The 16,977-nt window shown below is 41.7% G+C and overlaps 2 protein-coding genes across 2 annotated transcripts; both read left to right on the forward strand.

The window, feature by feature from the left end:
• Nucleotides 1-767: 767 nt before the first annotated feature.
• Nucleotides 768-1,388, forward strand: LOC111374191 (protein bangles and beads-like). The gene is made up of 2 exons (XM_022996831.1): nt 768-893; nt 936-1,388. The coding sequence occupies exons 1-2, from the start codon at nt 768-770 to the stop codon at nt 1,386-1,388; spliced, it is 579 nt and encodes a 192-aa protein (XP_022852599.1).
• A 9,890-nt stretch (nt 1,389-11,278) lies between these two features.
• On the forward strand, nt 11,279-16,553 carry LOC111367519 (protein CURVATURE THYLAKOID 1D, chloroplastic). Its single transcript, XM_022988451.1, has 5 exons — nt 11,279-11,464; nt 11,867-12,090; nt 15,964-16,068; nt 16,168-16,239; nt 16,323-16,553. Exons 1-5 carry the CDS (start codon nt 11,344-11,346, stop codon nt 16,392-16,394), a joined length of 594 nt encoding a protein of 197 aa, XP_022844219.1. The 5' UTR covers nt 11,279-11,343; the 3' UTR covers nt 16,395-16,553.
• The last annotated feature ends 424 nt before the right edge of the window (nt 16,554-16,977 follow it).

The following is a 16,977-nucleotide window of genomic DNA, read 5'->3' on the forward strand; positions in this document are numbered from 1 at the left end:
GACTAATGGCTTCCAGAGGTACGAGGCTCCCATAGTTGTAAATTTCCTTGTGTTTTTGATTGGACATTAATGTGTTGACCTGACGCTCTTATGCAGATAAATTCAAGAGGAGGGAGTACCTAGCTCCAGACATGGTTACAATTATAAAAGCCACCACCACCGCCAAGGCTAGGGCCTTGAAGCCGGGGTCTAGTGGGGCTAAGAAGGGAGCTTCCCAGAGGTAGGAGAGGCCAAAAGAGCCTCGGGGGAAAGAAAAAGTCCCAGAGGAGGCGAAGAGGAGGAAGCTGGTGCACGTTACTAGCTCGTCCGGGAAATTTGGGACGTCAGTGTCCCACAAGGCCAAATCGACAGGCGAGCCCAAACTGTTCGCATCTGCCTCCAAAGCCATCAAGTTAGAAATGATCATAGAGGCTGAGGCTGAGGAGGCCAGGGAGGAGGCTGCCAGGAGGGCTGCTGAGGCTGCCGAGGAGGAGGCAGCTAAACAAAAGCCTATTCGGGAAAAGGGGAAGTCTCCAAGCTTCTTAGCTGGAAGGGAAGAAACCTTGGCCCTAGCCTTGGTGGAGGCTCTTCCCTAGGAGGTCCGAAGCACCACGGAGAACTTTTACCGATTCTGGACGGACAAGTGGCAGCTACATGCCTTCTCTTGCGATGCTACTGACCTGACCAGGGCGTTGGTGAGCCAAAGCGTCAGAACTTTTGGCCTCGCTCTTGAATGCAGGAAGGCCCTGAGTGATTTTCAGACAAGGACCAGGTCTTCGGAGGAGAAGATGGCCTCCCTTGCAGAGGAGTTGAAGGCAGTTAGGGCCGAGGTGGAAGAAGCCAGGGCCCAAAAACTTGAAGAAATGGCCAAGCTGGAGTCTGCCTTGGCCCAGATTGAGGCCTTGAAGAAGGAGGTCCACGAGTCACAGTGAGAGGTGGCCTCCCTTACAAAGAAGGTGGAGGTCTCTAATGAGCATCAGAAGGTGACCATTGAGGCCCTGGAAAAGGCCAATCGCTCTTTGACGGGTGCCCAAGAAGCTTACCATTTCTTGGAAACCCAAGTCAAGTGGTATGTGGATGATGCATCCCATGCCAGAGAGGAGGCCCAACGGGCGAGGGAAGAGACAGTGCAAGAGTATGTTGCCAACTTCCACAACACAGACGAATATAAGAACTTCAGTGCATACTGGAGAAACTTTGCCTATGCTGAGGTGATGGAGCGGGCAGAGGAACTGTATCCCAATTTGGATCTAACTCAACTTAGGTCTGAATTCGTGGATGAGGTACCTCAGACCCCTGCTGAGGACGTGCAGGGTAATGAAGCGGCTGAGGTAGGGAAACCAAATGCTGATGCTCAAGCTGCCGAAACCCTTAGTACAGAAGCACCTCCCCCATCTACCCAAGCTTAGATTAGTTTTCTTTTCAGTCTTTTTCGAATGTAATGGCCTGAGGCCCACTTTTGTAATCCTTTTTGAAGATCAATATAATGCCTATTTCATTCATTGTTGTTTCTTTTTATCAGTGTACGCGCTTCGTTTAAGCAAATGAACTTAAAGGTTGACAGAAGCACCAACTAAATAACTCTAACTTGGTACCTTAACTTCAATTACTTTAAACAACTAGATTGAACAACTGTATGAACCTCGGACTTAAGCAAATGAACGTTACTTAAGCATAATAATTGTATGAGCCTCAGATTTAAGCAAATGAATAGTTGAACATAATGAGCCTCGTAATCGAGCGAATGAAAGTTGCACGTGAGGTGGTTTTTTCCCTTGGCGTTTTGTCTGGCCAACGGAAGGCATGTGCTTGTGCCTCGAAATTCAAGCAAGGTGGCCCAGAGATGGGTCGCGAGCCTCTCCTCCGAGGTGACGATGCATCCCAGACATGGTGGACGATGTGACCATGTTGAGGCTTCTCTCTTTGGCGTTTTGTTTCTTCTGGCCAAAGGGAGGCATGTGCTAGCGCCTCGGAGTTCAGGCGAGGTGGCCCAGAGGTGGGACGCGAACCTCTCCTCCAAGGTGACGACGCATCCTAGACATGGTGGATGGTGCAGCCATGTTGAGGCTTCTCCCCTTAGCATTTTATTTCTTCTGGCCAAAGGGAGGCATGTGCTAGCGCCTCGGAGTTCAGGCGAGGTGGCCTAGAGGTAGGATGCGAACCTCTCCTCCGAGGTGTCGAGGTAGTACAACATGTTAATTTAATCATTGAATTTTATTGAACCATAGAAATGTTACAAAAGCTGGGAAAGGTCGTCTAGCAAGATAGTACATTTATTGGTAGTAGATTCTGAGGTGTTCAATGTTCCATGGACGGGGTTGTGCCTTGCCGTTCATGTCTTCATTCCAGTAAGTCCCAGGTCGGACTTCTTCTCTGTATATGGACCTTCCCAGTTTGGGCTAAGGAAACCGAAAACAAGTTCTTTTGAGGAAAGAAAGACCCTCCTAAGTACAAAGTCGTTGATCCGGAATGACCTCTTCTTGACTTTCGAGTTGAAGTACCTTGTCATCTTTCTCTGATATGTGCCGAGCTTCAATTTGAAGTCATCTCTCTTTCTTCGATGAAGTCGAGGTCGAGCCTTCGAAGCTCGTCGTTAGTTATCTCGCTGAAGTGCAGACGTCTTGGAAATGGAAGTCCGACCTCCACGGGGCTCATAGCCTTAGTTCCAAATGCCATGAGGAAGGGAGTTTCTCCTGTTGGGGTCCGGGTGGTGGTTCGGATCGCGCAAAGGACTTGGGGAAGCTCATCAACCTAGGCCCCTTTTGATACATCAAGCTTCCTTTTCAAGACATGCTTGATCATCTTGTTCACGGCCTCAACTTGACCATTTGCTTGTAGGTGGTGAGGTGTGGAGAATTGCTTCTTTATGTCGATCTCTTCGCATAATTCTCTAACCTTCTTGTTGTCAATCTGTCTGCCATTGTCTGAGACAATTGAGTGCGGAATTCCGAACCGGCAAATAATATTTTTTCCATAAGAACTTGGAGGTGTTGGCTTCTGTGATTTTTGCCAGTGGTTCGGCTTCGACCCACTTCGTGAAGTAATCAATAGCCACAATTGCAAAACTAGCCCCTCCTCTACCTTTAGGTAGGGGACCTATGAGGTCCACGCCCCATTTTGAGGAAGGCCAGGGGCTAGAGACGGTGGTCAGCTCCTGCGATGGTTGTCTCTGCACCGGGGAAAAGCGCTGGCATTTATCACATTTTCGCACAAAATTGAGGACGTCCCGCTTTAGTGTGGGCCAGTAGTACCCCTGCCTCAATATTTTTTGTGCCAGAGATAGACCTCCGAAGTGGTTGCCGCATACACCCTTGTGGACTTCCCTCAATATGTATGTAGCCTCTTTTCCTCCGACACACCGTAGGAGTGGGGAGGAGAAGCTCCTCTTGTAGAGAACATCATCAATGAAGAGGAAGTGAGCTGACCTCCTTCTTAGCCTATAAGCCTCATTCTTATTAGTTGACAGTGTCTGGTCTTTGAGGTATGCTACGATCGGTTGCATCTAGGTGGGAGTCCCAGCGACCCACATTGCAGTTGGGGCCTCGATCGAAGGTAGGAGGAGGTGCTCAATATGTACTATTGTGAGTAGCTCTGAGTCCTTGCTACTAGCCAGCTTTGATAGTGCATCCGCATGCGCATTTTCGATGCGGGGAATCTGGATCAACTCAAACTTTTCGAAGGACGGGATGAGGTTCATCACCATTTTCAAGTAGGAGGCCATCGTTTTGTCTTTGGCTGAGAAGTTACCATTGACCTGACTAACAACCAGCTGGGAGTCACTACTGATAAGTAGCCTCTTTACTTGTATTTCGGTGGCCAGCCTGAGGCCCGCCAGAAGTGCCTCATATTCTACTACGTTATTGGTAGCTTTGAATCCGAACCTCACCGTCGAGGTGAGTTTGTGACCTTCGGGGCTGATGAGGACAACCCCAGCGCCAAAGCCAACATCCCCAGCTGACCCATCAACGAAAAGACTCCACGTGGGGGGTTCAGCAGGTTCCATGATTTCATCCACCTCGGGTAGGTTCGCGAATTCAGCCACAAAGTCAGCTAAGGCTTGCCCTTTTATGGTTGCCCTAGCCTTGAAGACAAGGTCAAATTCACTGAGTTCCACCGCCCATTTCAATAACCTTCCTGAGACGTCAGGCTTTTGGAGTACCTGCCTCGGGGGAAAATTTGTCAGTACATGGATGGTGTGAGCTTGGAAGTAGGGTCTCAATTTCCTAGAGGCCATGATCAAAGCCAAAGCGAGCTTCTCCACATCGGGGTAACGGATTTCCGGCGATAGGAGCGCTTTACTTGTGTAGTATACGGGGAGTTGGGTAGACCCTTCTTCCCGTATCAGAACCGAGCTGATGGCCTCATTGGAGACGGCCAAATATAGTTGTAGGATATCACCGGGCTTAGGTTTGGAGAGGAGGGGGCTTGCCCCAAGTGCCTTTTCAAGCATTGGAAGGCCTCTTCACATTTCTCGGTCCACTGGAATTTCTTCCTAGCCTTTAGTACTTTGAAAAAGGGGAGGCATTTGTCCGTTGTTTTGGACACGAAACGGCTAAGTGCGACCACTCGCCCGGTAAGACTTTGCACTCCTTCGGCTTTTGGGGGGACCTCATCTTGCATAGAGCTTCAATTTTCTCGGGATTGGCCTCAATTTCTCGTTGGTTGACCATGTACCCCAAGAACTTGCTGGAGGCTACCCCAAAGGCGCACTTAAGGGGGTTGAGCCTCATCCTGTATCTTCTTAGGATTTGAAAAGTACTGTTGAGGTGCTTTATGTGGTCGTCGACCTCCAAACTTTTTACTAGCATGTCGTCTACGTAGACCTCCATTGTTTTGCCAATGAGGTCCACAAACATCTTGTTTACGAGTCTTTGGTAGGTTGCTCCGACATTTTTCAACCCGAAGGGCATCATTCTATAACAATAGAGGCCTCGGTCCGTAATGAAAGAGGTGTGCTCTTCATTGGTCGGGTGCATGGGGATTTGGTTGTAGCAGGAGTACGTGTCTATGAAGCTCAACAACTCGTGCCCAGCTGTGGAGTCCACTAGTTGGTCAATCCTTGGGAGTGGAAAGCTGTCTTTCGGGCAAGCTCTATTGAGGTTGGTGAAGTCAATGCACACCTTCCACTTGCCATTGTTTTTCTTTACCAAAATCGGGTTGGAGACCCATATAGGGTAGGTTACCTCTCGGATGAAGCCATTTTGGATGAGCTTCTGAACTTCTTCCTTTAGGGCCTCATACCTCTCAGGATTGAGGGCTCTCCTTTTTTGTCTATGCGGGCAAATTTAGGACCAGTTTTCAAGTGGTGGCAGCTGACCTTGGGGTCTATGCCTACCATGTCCTCATGCTTCCAGGCAAATACATCAAGATTCTTGCTCAGGAAATCCTTAATCTTTTCCTTCAGAATGTTGGATAGGCATTTGCCTACTTTCAGCACCTTTGATGGGTCTTGGTGGTCTACCGAGAAGCTCTCAAGTTCCTCTACTGGGGATGCCTGAGGCTCGTGTTCCATGATGCGGGGGTCAATTTTATCGATGACCAGCGCCTCCAAATTAGGTGGTGCGTCGATCATATCAACGTTTTCTTGTTCGGCGGGAGCATCACCTAGGACGTCAGCCATGACCACGTCAGCTATGATTACATGGATGTCCCGGGGCTCTACCTTCTTGATGGAGCTTAGATAGCATTCTCTCGAGCCTCTTTGGTCGTCCCTCACCGTTGCCACCCCATTTTCTGTTGGAAATTTCATGCATAGGTGGTGGATGGAGGTGACTGCTCCTAGTTCCTTTAGGGCTGGTCTGCCCAACACCCCATGGTAGGCCGAATGGCTATCGACAATGAGGAACTCCATGAAGTTCATCATTATTCGTGGGGATTCCCCCATCTCCACTGCTAGTGTTATCTTTCCCCTCGGAGTGATGTTATCTCCGGTAAATTCGTATAATGGAGTGGTGGTGGGCGTCAGCTGATGATCCAATATCATTTTATCAAAGACGGATCCGAATAGAATGTTGACGGAGCTGCCGTTGTCAACTAACATTCGTTTGAGCCCATTCCTGGCTATGACAGCCCTCACCATAATTGCATCACAATGGGGGTAATGAACTCCCTCTGCGTCTTCCTGGGTAAATACAATAGGTGGATCCTGGTTTCTTCGGGAGCTGCTACCCACAATGTAGCTTGTCAAAGGGGGTGTTTATCCTCCCGGGCATAGTTCCTTTTGGCGTTTCGTGTTTCACCGCCAACATACGGACTTCCAAATATGGTGTCCACCTCGTAGATAGGGGCTTCATCTCCAGCTTGCCGATTTCTTTTGTGCTTACGCCCTTCCCTGGGCCTCTCCGCATCATGCTCCCTTCGTCGTGGGGATACATCCCTTTGACGGGGAGCGGCCTCCTCACGCCCATGTTGGTTGTCGTGCCTGGGCGAATCATATCTATCTCTAATAGGTTCTTGCTGGGAACGTTGTGCATAGTCTCTACAATCCGCTGTGTTATGCCCGTAGGACCTGTGGTGTACACAGTATCAGGGGGGTTCGGATTTGACCTATTTCTAGGTCCAGAGCCTCGACCTCGGCCTCTCCCCCTACGAGGCATCTCCTGAGCCTCCATCTGATGGGGGTCAGTAATTGGATTGACATCTTCATATGCCAAGGTGGGAACCGCATTCAAAGTGGTGGTGGCAAGTGTTTGACCAGAGTTCTCATTTCCGATCTGGTTTATCTGGTAGCCCATCAGGTGGGAGGTCGGGCCTCTACCGCACTGTCTTTGAGGAGGCGGGAGGCCTCTATTTGCCCTGTTCCTATGTTCAATCAATTCTTCATTGATGATCTCCCTTCTCATCATTTCGAGTAGGGCGTCATAGGTGGTGGGGTCTTGATTCTGCACATCTCTCCAGAATATGGACCTCTCCTTAGTGCGGATAGTGCCTCTCGGTCGCTGACTTGTACGCAGTACATCATCTCATCGGTGAAGCGTGATAAGAAGCTCTTTAGGGACTCCCCATGTGCTTGCCTCATGTCTTGGAGATGTTGGATGGGGGTTTCTCCTTCTTTGCTCACTGCGAACCTCTTCAAGAATGTTGTCTTGAACTCGGCCCAACTTCTAATGCTCCCAGGTGGCAATTTGCTATACCAAATCTCAGCCGCTCCACTAAGCGTTAAATGGAAGGCTCTACACTTCACGGCTAGGGTGGCGCCCCTGAGGCTCATGTAAGTTTTATAAGCATTCAGATGCTTTTCCGGGTCGCCTCTTCCGTCATACTTTGGTATTTTTGGCATAACATATTGGCTCGGGACCTGGGCATTCCTTAGTTCCCTTGAGAATGGTAGGTTCTCATCGTCATCGTCTAAGTCGCAGGACCTCTGCCGTTCATCAGAGTCGTACTCATCAGCCTCATGCCTCGGTTGTTGGTGAGAGGTCCCGGAGAGATCCCAAGCCTCTTTCTCCCTCCTCTGCCGCCTATTTCTAGGCGGAGCAACATGGGGGGCATTTTCTTGCCTTCTTTTCGCCTGCTGGGGCATTGTAGGTGGAAGAGGTGGCCTTGTCCAAGGTTGTTGAGCCTGCTGTTGCCTTAGCCTGGGTTCGACGGGGCTGATTCTGTCAAAAACACTTCCTGCCCTCTTATGTCTTGGATCTTGCTCATAAGGAGGTGGGAAATTATAATGGCTCATTTGGACCTTGGTGGGTCAGCCAGAAGCGTAGTTGGAGGAAACATCAACTTCCACTTCCCTTTCAAATGGGCTTCCACCTCGGCCATAGTCTGGCATAGCAGCTCTATGACTTTGGACTTCATCCTCTTGCTGGTAGGGCCCTTGGGGGGCGTATGGGGGAATGGGGAAGCCTCCCTGACCTTGCATTTGGGCCATAAGCTCCTTCATAGCCAAATTTTGGCTAGCAATATCCCTCATGTTGGCTGTCATGGCGGCCATCTCTCTTGATAATCGTGCCGTCGCACGCATCCCACCTCTTCTTTGGTGGTGGTGGAGTCTCTGCCGAGCTGCTGGGGCAGCGGGCTGAGGAGGCACGTTAGTGTTTTCTTTTACCCTCCTGGGGGGAGTATCTTCATTGAAGCTCATTTTATTTTGTCAGATTTCAGATTTCGCTAAGTAATGGGGCTTCCTCCTGTTCTTTTCCAAGAACAAATCATTTTTCAAGGAGGGTTGCCCAAATGTCCTTTCAGTAAACTTTTGCCACAAGGTTGCTCGTGGTTATGGTATGGTTTCCCACAGACGGCGTCAATCTGTTGACCCCAAAAAACGTTGTCAACAAATGCCAGTCCCACCCGCACACACGTGGGCGAATGTCCAACACGCTAAGATACGTGGACAGTCTAAAACGAGCGGTTGATAGGGCGTGGGAGTAGCCCAACGACGCGGGACGATAACGTTCAGAATCCGACGGGTTATTCTTGATCTGATTGTACAATAATTACCAACCGGTGTTCGTCGATGTATATGTAAATGTGTATAAACTTGATTTGTATATTGCAAGTAAATGAGAGAGTTGAGTGAAGTGTAGTTCTTTGTATTGATTCTTGCATTAGCCTTTTGATGTTACACAAGGGAAGTATTTATAGTGATACATTTGAAATGGGAGCCCTTGGACGAGGTGGCACATGGCCTCATCTCTTTGATTCAAACATCTTATCCTAGGTATGGGGCTTGACTTGCTAGCTTGCTGCACATTTATTGCTTGTGCAGAGCCTCCATACTAGTGATAAGACTTGACCTTTATGCTTATGACAAACGTTCCATCAATCATTCGAATAAGATCTTTGTGTAGGCGATATATTGGGAGAAGTGACCATGGAGGATGCTCCCTTGTGGTTCGAAGGCTCCTGCATCGGTTTCGGGGTTTCGGCCATTTCATACAATACTTCCACTTGAGGGCTTCAGCTATCTTCAACCAGTTTCAGTATCATGGCTTCGGGTCATAGGCCTCGGTATGTGGACCTCGGGTACATTTACAGGCCTCGGTAAAAGGGAGCCTCGGCTAGTGGACTTCGGCTTGAAGGGCTTTGGCTATAGTCCACCTCGGCGCCCTACACCATCTCGACTGGGGGGCCACGTGGTTCGCCCTGAGTGGGCCATTGGTCTAGGTAGGTTGGCCAAGTATGACAATACACAATAATAAAGATGTGTGATAAAATTGATAAGTCTATATGATCTAATAATATTCAATTTAGCGTACCAAACGTTTAGTATAAAATTTCTTTGAGTGTGTTTCATTGAAGCTACCATGAACTTGAAAGTTTATACTGGAGAATCTTTATGAAGCTTTTTAATTATATGACACTTCCTATTTTACAGAGTTAATGCTTATTAAAAGGCTTCAAGGAATTTTCTATTTTAACATTTTAAAATTAAAATAGAGGGAGAGTTGGAGAGCTCGACTCACTCTTCATTACATATTTCAATACTCTACTTTTTAAATTATTCAAATCATACCTTATTTGATTGGCAATTAACATATACAAATAGATTAAGCCTCATTCTTTAAAAAAATACATTTTTAAACAGTGTTTTGACATCATTTTAATCACACATTATTCAATAAAATAATATTACACGTAAATCCAAATTTTTCCCTTATTCCCCCCCCCCCCAAAATCAAAATTTTGGCTGTTATTTCACTATTTTAGCCATTATTTTTTACTTCTTTTCTCACAGGTAGGACTCGCTTTTCTGTCTAACGATGAAAAAATCAATTCTTAAAATCACTACCGAACAAGTCTTTAATGTTTCCTGAAAAAGCAAATTAAAGTGTCAAAATAGAAAGCATAGAATACTCTTTTGAGTAATGGTATCTTACGTTTGATTGATGATATTTTTAATGAAAAATGTGTTTTTTCACTCAAATTCCTACTTAAGTGATGTTTGATTGACAGCTTTTTCCATGTAAAACATTTTCCTACTTTTGATCACGTCACCATATTTTCTTCATTAAGGAAAATTTTTTTTTTTTTATGTAGAGTAGGATTTTATTTTCTAGGGAATATACTCTCTCTTTCATCTATCCACTCACTCTCATCTACCCACAAATAAAAAATGGACAAGTATAATATTTTTTAGGTTGAGAATTAGTCAATCAAGCAAGTTTAATTAAAAATTTTCAATCAAATAAGTTTTAGGTAATTCAATCACCTAGAATTTATATTCTTTCCATGTAAATTTCATGCTTCCAACTAAATGCACCCTAAGTGATAGGTTAAATGAAAGATAAAATTTAGTGATCCATTTAATTATACTTCTTATTTAATATCACATTAGTACACTTTTAATATCAGTAGTATTAAATAATATTATTATACTTTTTTAAATAGAGAGTTTGTTGATAATGTTTTTAGACCTTGTGACCCACCTTAGCCAACCATAAATTATCTTGGTTTTCCATTCAATCCCACGTTCTAATTTGTTAAGCTTTGGTTCCTTACTAATAATTATAACATACATCCCATGTCCATAAAGTTATTGTCTTTGTTAACTTCAATTAATCAATTGAGGGGGCACAAGGACTATGAGAGCATGGCAGAAGCTACAAATATTCTTTAAGGCTTGTTCAATATTGATTTTGAGAATTAAATTTTTGACCGTCAAGAAAAAAGTGGGGACCACCTGTGAGTGAAGAAGTCAAAAAATACTGCTAAAATAGTGAAATAATGGTCAAAAAATCAATTTTTTAGGTGAACAATTGCTCCCAAACAGGCTCTAAGTGTGTCTTTAAAGCATTTTTAAAATTCAATAGTTGAAAGAATTTTTAATGAAACTAACAATTAATAATTCATGACAACAAGATTATAACTTGATCGTAAAAAAAATTGTTTTAACGAGAAGAGATCTTTAACATCATTTAACAACGAATATTTGATGCATCAGTCAACATAATTTTCTAATGACTAATTTCATTGTTAGACGTGAGAATGTGGTCTTTACAATGAAATTTAAAAAAAAAAAAAAACCAACAACAAAATGTTGTTATTCAATATACATACATTGCTAAATTTTAAGGATGAAATAAGTACAAAACAAATTTATAGGGGGTAAAATGCAATAAATTACAAAGTTCATTACCCCAGACAAATTATATTAGTAGGGTGTTTGGTAGATATTTTTATGTAAAAATGTATTTTTGAATAGTAAATTGATGGGAAATGTGTGGTTGAAAAATAAGGAAAAGTTTTTGATTTACGTGTAATATTATTTTAATAAAGAATACGTGGTTGAAAAGAAGAGAGAGAAAAATGCATTTTAAAAAAAAAAAGGGTACCAAACAGGGTCGATATTCAACACTACAAAAGGTCCAAACCCTAATTTTCATTCTAGAACCCTTACCCGAAACACAGTAAACCAGTGAACACCAAGAAATGGAGCTGTGCGCAATTCGAGCCATCTCGAACCTTCCTATACCACACCATAAGTCAATCAATCCAGTCCACACTCAGTCCCGTTACTGTACACTTCTCAAGCAAAATCGCTTGAACTTGGGTAATTTTTTGATTCCTTATTTATGTTATGTTAATTAAATTATTGTCCTTATGAAAAGATGTCAATGGGCCTTCTGGGTTCCTAATTTATGGATTTTTAGTTCATTTTTTTCGTATAGATTTCAGATATTTTTTATGGACTTTCTGAGTTTGATGTTTATCGACGAGGCTTGTAATGTTAAAAGAAATGATAAATCGAGGTTAAATGTGAAATAGATTTTTTCTTATAAATTTTGCAGTTTTTGAATTTTCTGATTTTGCAATATTCGTGGAATTCCTTATTCTTTATCTATAGAAGTATTGCGTATCTAACTTTAGGGCTTTGTGAGGTCTCTAATCTTCAGAAGGAAGAGAGATGAAAGATGAGAATTTTTAAAGAATTCTTTTTGGTTTTTGTTTTCAGGATTGCGATGCTATAAAAGTTCATCTCCGACATCAGAGGAAACTTCAGTTGAAGCACCCTCTTATGTTAAAGATGAGACCGATTGTGCGATAACTGTTGAAGAAGTTCGACCGGTTGAAAATAATGAAGAGTACAGTCTAGCAACTCAGAGCAATGAAAAGCCACAAGAAGATTCTTTGTTGGATAACCCAATGAAGGTGTTCGAGTTCTTGGAGAAACTCGATGTAAGGATTCTTCATCTTTCCTTTTATTAGTCGTGCATTACCCGTAAGTGTTTAAACTGAGTAATCTGACTTATACTTTCTTAAGCAATGAAGTCTTCTTTCATAATTTATTAAATAGATCTTCCAAATTGCATCTGCCTTAAGCATATATTTGACACCATGACAATGCTTACTTGAAATGGCGGGGTAGATTAGGTTAACCAGTTCGTTGACTCATCTTTCTTCAGTAATTTCTTCTTGAGTGTTGCCTTCATTCGTATAAGAGCTTGCTTGATTATTCGGGTACAATGTTGATTTCTGTTGTTTGGAATATACGGTTTAACATGAAGGTTTTAATATTTCATATCAAAGAAGTGCAAGAATTGAAAATAGGCTAATATTTTTGTTTTAATTTTCATGGTTTTCAGCACTCGCTGTTTGATTAAAACTAAAACAGAGAATATGATCAAAACATTTAAGTTTCTTGGTTTCCTGGCATTCTCTTTTTGAAGTCATTGGATTCGAAGTTATATATAATATTAGCCCAATATTTGCATGTTCAGTCTACAAGTCAAAATGGTCTCATTTTGGCGTTTGGAATTGTGTGGTTGGTCTGTTGATCTGTTCAAGTAGAGATGCACATATTCTTTATTTATATTATTTTTGTATAATTTCCGGCTTCATATTGACCCTTGCTTGCTTTCTTCCATAGTTTTGTGAATGCTCGTCTTATTGCCTCTATTATTTTCGTATTTTATACAACTTTTTCCACTTATCTCTTTTTCTATTTTTTATTTTTCTGGTTTTACAATTTAATCTTTGCTATTTTGTGTCTTTGTTATATCTTTGCTGTTAGGATTTTTGGTTGGACTTATTAGGTGCTTTAAGCTATAAAACCTTATAAGCTCAACTAATCGTGAAAAGTGTCTGTTCCGAAATAAGCAAGTTGATGATATGAATTTGGTTGCCATGATGAATGCGTCAACATCTTGAAAGCTTATAGTGGCTTGGTGAAACATTGACTGTCATTGTCAATTCTGAGCGGTTACCTGAGCAACCTTATAATACCTTTTGCTATCTCTGACATCGTTATATTTTTAATATCATCTCGAGGTATATATTGAGCCCCCTTTTGGCCCCCCATTATTTCAAATTATAATGGGTGGAATAGCATTATTCTGGAGAATGGATGGTTGAAAAAAAAGGAAAAGTTTTTTATTTACGTGTAATATTATTTTATGAAAAAATGCGTGGTTAAAAAATAGGAGAGAGAAAAATGAAATTTAATTTAATGGGTTCAAATGGGGGTTGATGTTGTCCTTTGAATATACTGTCTATTACATAACGCATTGACTTAAGGTGAGCAAAAGAACCAGAACCACCAACCAAAGCAGAATTGGCCTGTTCAGTTATGCTTAAATTTTAAACGGTTTTGGTTCTTGGAACTAACAATTAATTGGTTTTGGTTCCGTTCTGATTCTAGTACCAGAATCAAATATCGGTTCTAACCCAAATTTTTTAATTAATTATGTTTTTTTTTCCATTTATTTGGCGAATGATTTTTATTGACAATATTTAGCCCCTTCTTGGGCCTCATTTTCTAAAAATATATTTTTTCTTAAACTTGTTTTCAACCAATGGCGGAGCCAGCACCCGACGAGGGGATGCTGCCTCTCGTGCTGGCTCCATCGAAATTTGCAGTCGCCGTTGGGAAGCTAGGCAGCTAGGAGGAAGCTTGAATCGTCGACGGGGGAATTGGAACAAGCCAAGAAGGAATATGATTGGGCTATTTTATCTATTCCTTTTTTTGGGCCTTTTATTAAGTCCGTTGTTAAAAAAAGTTTAGGCCCAAATACAATTAGGCAGCTTCAATTGAGCTAAATTCTTAATCCAAGTTCTAATCTATTCGGCTATTCTAATTTGCAATTTCCAAATCGGCGACAGAGCTTCCTCCTTAGCTCCCACTGCCATGTCACCATGCACTCGCCACTAGCATGTCACCCTTGTCCTATTGTCAGCTGCCATCTTCGTAGTGACTCGTGTGCCGTGAGCCTCTAACTCTCTCTTTCCATCGTCCTCTCTCTTCTTTTCCATTTTTTTTTCCCTCGAGGTTTTTGTTCTTCTAATTCATTTTTTGATTTATCATTTATGAGTTATGATTTCACAATAAAGGCGATGCTTTGTGGTCGATTCCAATTTCTTGATGCATGATTTTTTTTATTTTTGTATTTTTTAATGTTAATTTCTTAAGAAAATAGAAATTCCTCCTGTTGGACAATTTGGAATTTTGGACCCAAATTTTATCCAACTTTTGAGCATAAATGAAATATATTACTAATGGTTAGAACTTAAGTGTTTTAAAAGGGAATCTGGCCTTCATTTTTCTGTTTCGAATTAGATCCAAAACCTAGCTTATTCTTAGCAGTTTTGCATATTAAAATTTTCTGTTCGGACTCTCCCCAATATTTTCTGTTTATTAAGAATGAATGAAGGTTGAAATCTTGTCCATTATACTTGGAATCGATTATTGGCTTATTGGAAATATATTCCAATTTTTTACAAGTAAATATTGCTGGTCCCACCCAGCAAGAGACAGCTCAGCCAAAAAGGGTAAGCGCCTAGCGTGAGCCTTTTTTTATTAGTTTAGTAAAGTCGAGCTTTGGCTCCCTAAAGACTAAAGAAATGGATAAAAAAGGGGGGCTTCTGCAACGGGCTATGCCACCCAAACCGAGGGAAGTCGCATCATATATATATATATAGTGGAAACAATTTTTGAGGATAAATCGAAACTATAGTAATATGCATGATCGTGTTTAATAAATGATCTCGTTATTACGGCGGTTGACGGTCAATGGTTGCCCTAGTTGGATTCGATTCCTAGATTTGCCACTCTTTTTAATCATGCACTCTTTTGATAAATTTGACACGTAAAACCAAAACTTTCATATTTTTTAACTACACATTTTCCAAAAAAAATCACGATGATAGAACTCCTTTTTTTACCAAAAGTGGTGCTCAAATAGGGGCCTAGCATGTAGATGGAACTTTTTCTTCGCATTGAATGAGGCTTATTGTTTTGATTTTGGATGTGACTTAACTTATGAAAGAAACATTGTACTGTAATTTTCATTAATACACTTTTGGCTCTGTTTTGTTCTATAATTATATATGGAACCACTGGTTCCGTTTATAAGAAAATTTAATTAGGTTCTCGATTCGGTTCCGGTTCTCTTTGGATGGAACCTCGCCAACCCTTGAGATATGTACCTCGCCAACCCTTAAGATATGTAGTTGCATCAACTACCCAATACTTGTAATTCCCTTTTATAGTATTCTTCATTCTTTCATATGCACGATCCTTTCTGTTTAGATTCCTTGTTCTCATTTGACAGTTGCCTAAAATAGTTGGTAACCCGTAAGTTCAGCACTCGTCACCCTGCTAGGTTGAATGCTAGCTTTTGATTGGTAGGGGGAAAAAAGCCTTGATTTGTTCCAAATTTTCATTTTTTTTTTGGTCAGTTTTAGTTATCCATTTCAGTGTTTCTTATTCACTTTTGAACCCTTTTCCTCGGGGGACTTTTTGGCTTAATTATAGTTTTGTGCTCAATTTGAACTTTTAAGTGGATGTTGGGATCCATAAAATAAAGCTGGCCATAGTATTGCATTTACCTATAATGCTGACATTTCTTGTCAAAATGGACTGAATCGACGTTCTTAAATAGAATGAAAGAGAGAGTATAACATCAATGGCAAGAGTTGGCTTTTAAATTTCCGAGTGCTTTATGATTTGTTTTTCTACATTGCAATGATCTAATCTTCCTCATTGACATGTAGATAGCAGATTCAAATTCTTTGAGTATGTTGAAATGTGACATGGTTTTTCATCAATTTCAGTTCGACTCTGATGATACATATTCACTTCTTGCATTTGGAGGTGGTGCACTGGTTGCAGTTTGGCTGGCATCTGCTGTCGTTGGTGCTATCGATTCTATTCCAGTGGTGAGTACTCGTTTCTCTGTGGATTTATATACATATACATCAAGCTGTCGACTTGCCATTTCACTGACTAAAAGATGGTTTTGATTTTATAAATCTTAGTTTCCTAAAGTGTTGGAGCTTGTTGGTCTTGGATACACGCTCTGGTTCAGTACGCGCTATCTAATTTTCAAGGTTGGGATTCGAGAATGTTCCTCCATATGATGACTTAGCTTTCTTTGTCTTGCAGAAAATAATTGATTGATATTTATTTCCAGGAAAATCGGGCAGAATTGGTTGCTAAAATTGAACAAATCAAGGATCAGGTTATCGGTCCGGAGGATGACTGATGTAGAATTGTAGATTTCTGGATTGATATTACATAAAGCAACTGTAATGATACATAGAGGTTTCTTATCATGAATAGGTATTTTAGATCATGCATCTTCTTTTGTACAAATCCGAGTTCAAATTGATTCAAATTTAGGTCGTTTTTTGGCAAGTTTTCATGCTGTGTGTGTGGTCCTCTATGTTCTTTGGTGCAAGGGTTCAGGCTATTTCTTGGTAAATTTGCTCACTTAACAAAATTATTAAGGGAAAATGGAAGTTGAGACAGTGCAATAAAGGTGAAATATTGAGAACTAATATGCTCCTTTTGGGAAGTTGGAGGATCAAAATGCAATTCTTTTGATTGGTTGTGCACCTCGGATGCTATAAATATTCCTATTATTTATAGAGTATTTTAAAAATTGAGATGGTAGATAATTGAGATGATTTTGCTTGAGATGGTGGATAATTGAGATGATTTTGCAAATAAAAATAAAAATAAAATGAAGGGATTGTTGAGACAGATTTTTATTGCGTCGAAGAAATTTAACATAAACGTGCCACTAGATATTTAGAGGTGTTTGGTTAAAAGGTAAAGAAATTTTA

This window comes from Olea europaea, chromosome 2, assembly GCF_002742605.1.
Source record: "Olea europaea var. sylvestris chromosome 2, O_europaea_v1, whole genome shotgun sequence".
In the NCBI taxonomy this organism is placed as follows: Eukaryota; Viridiplantae; Streptophyta; class Magnoliopsida; order Lamiales; family Oleaceae; genus Olea; species Olea europaea.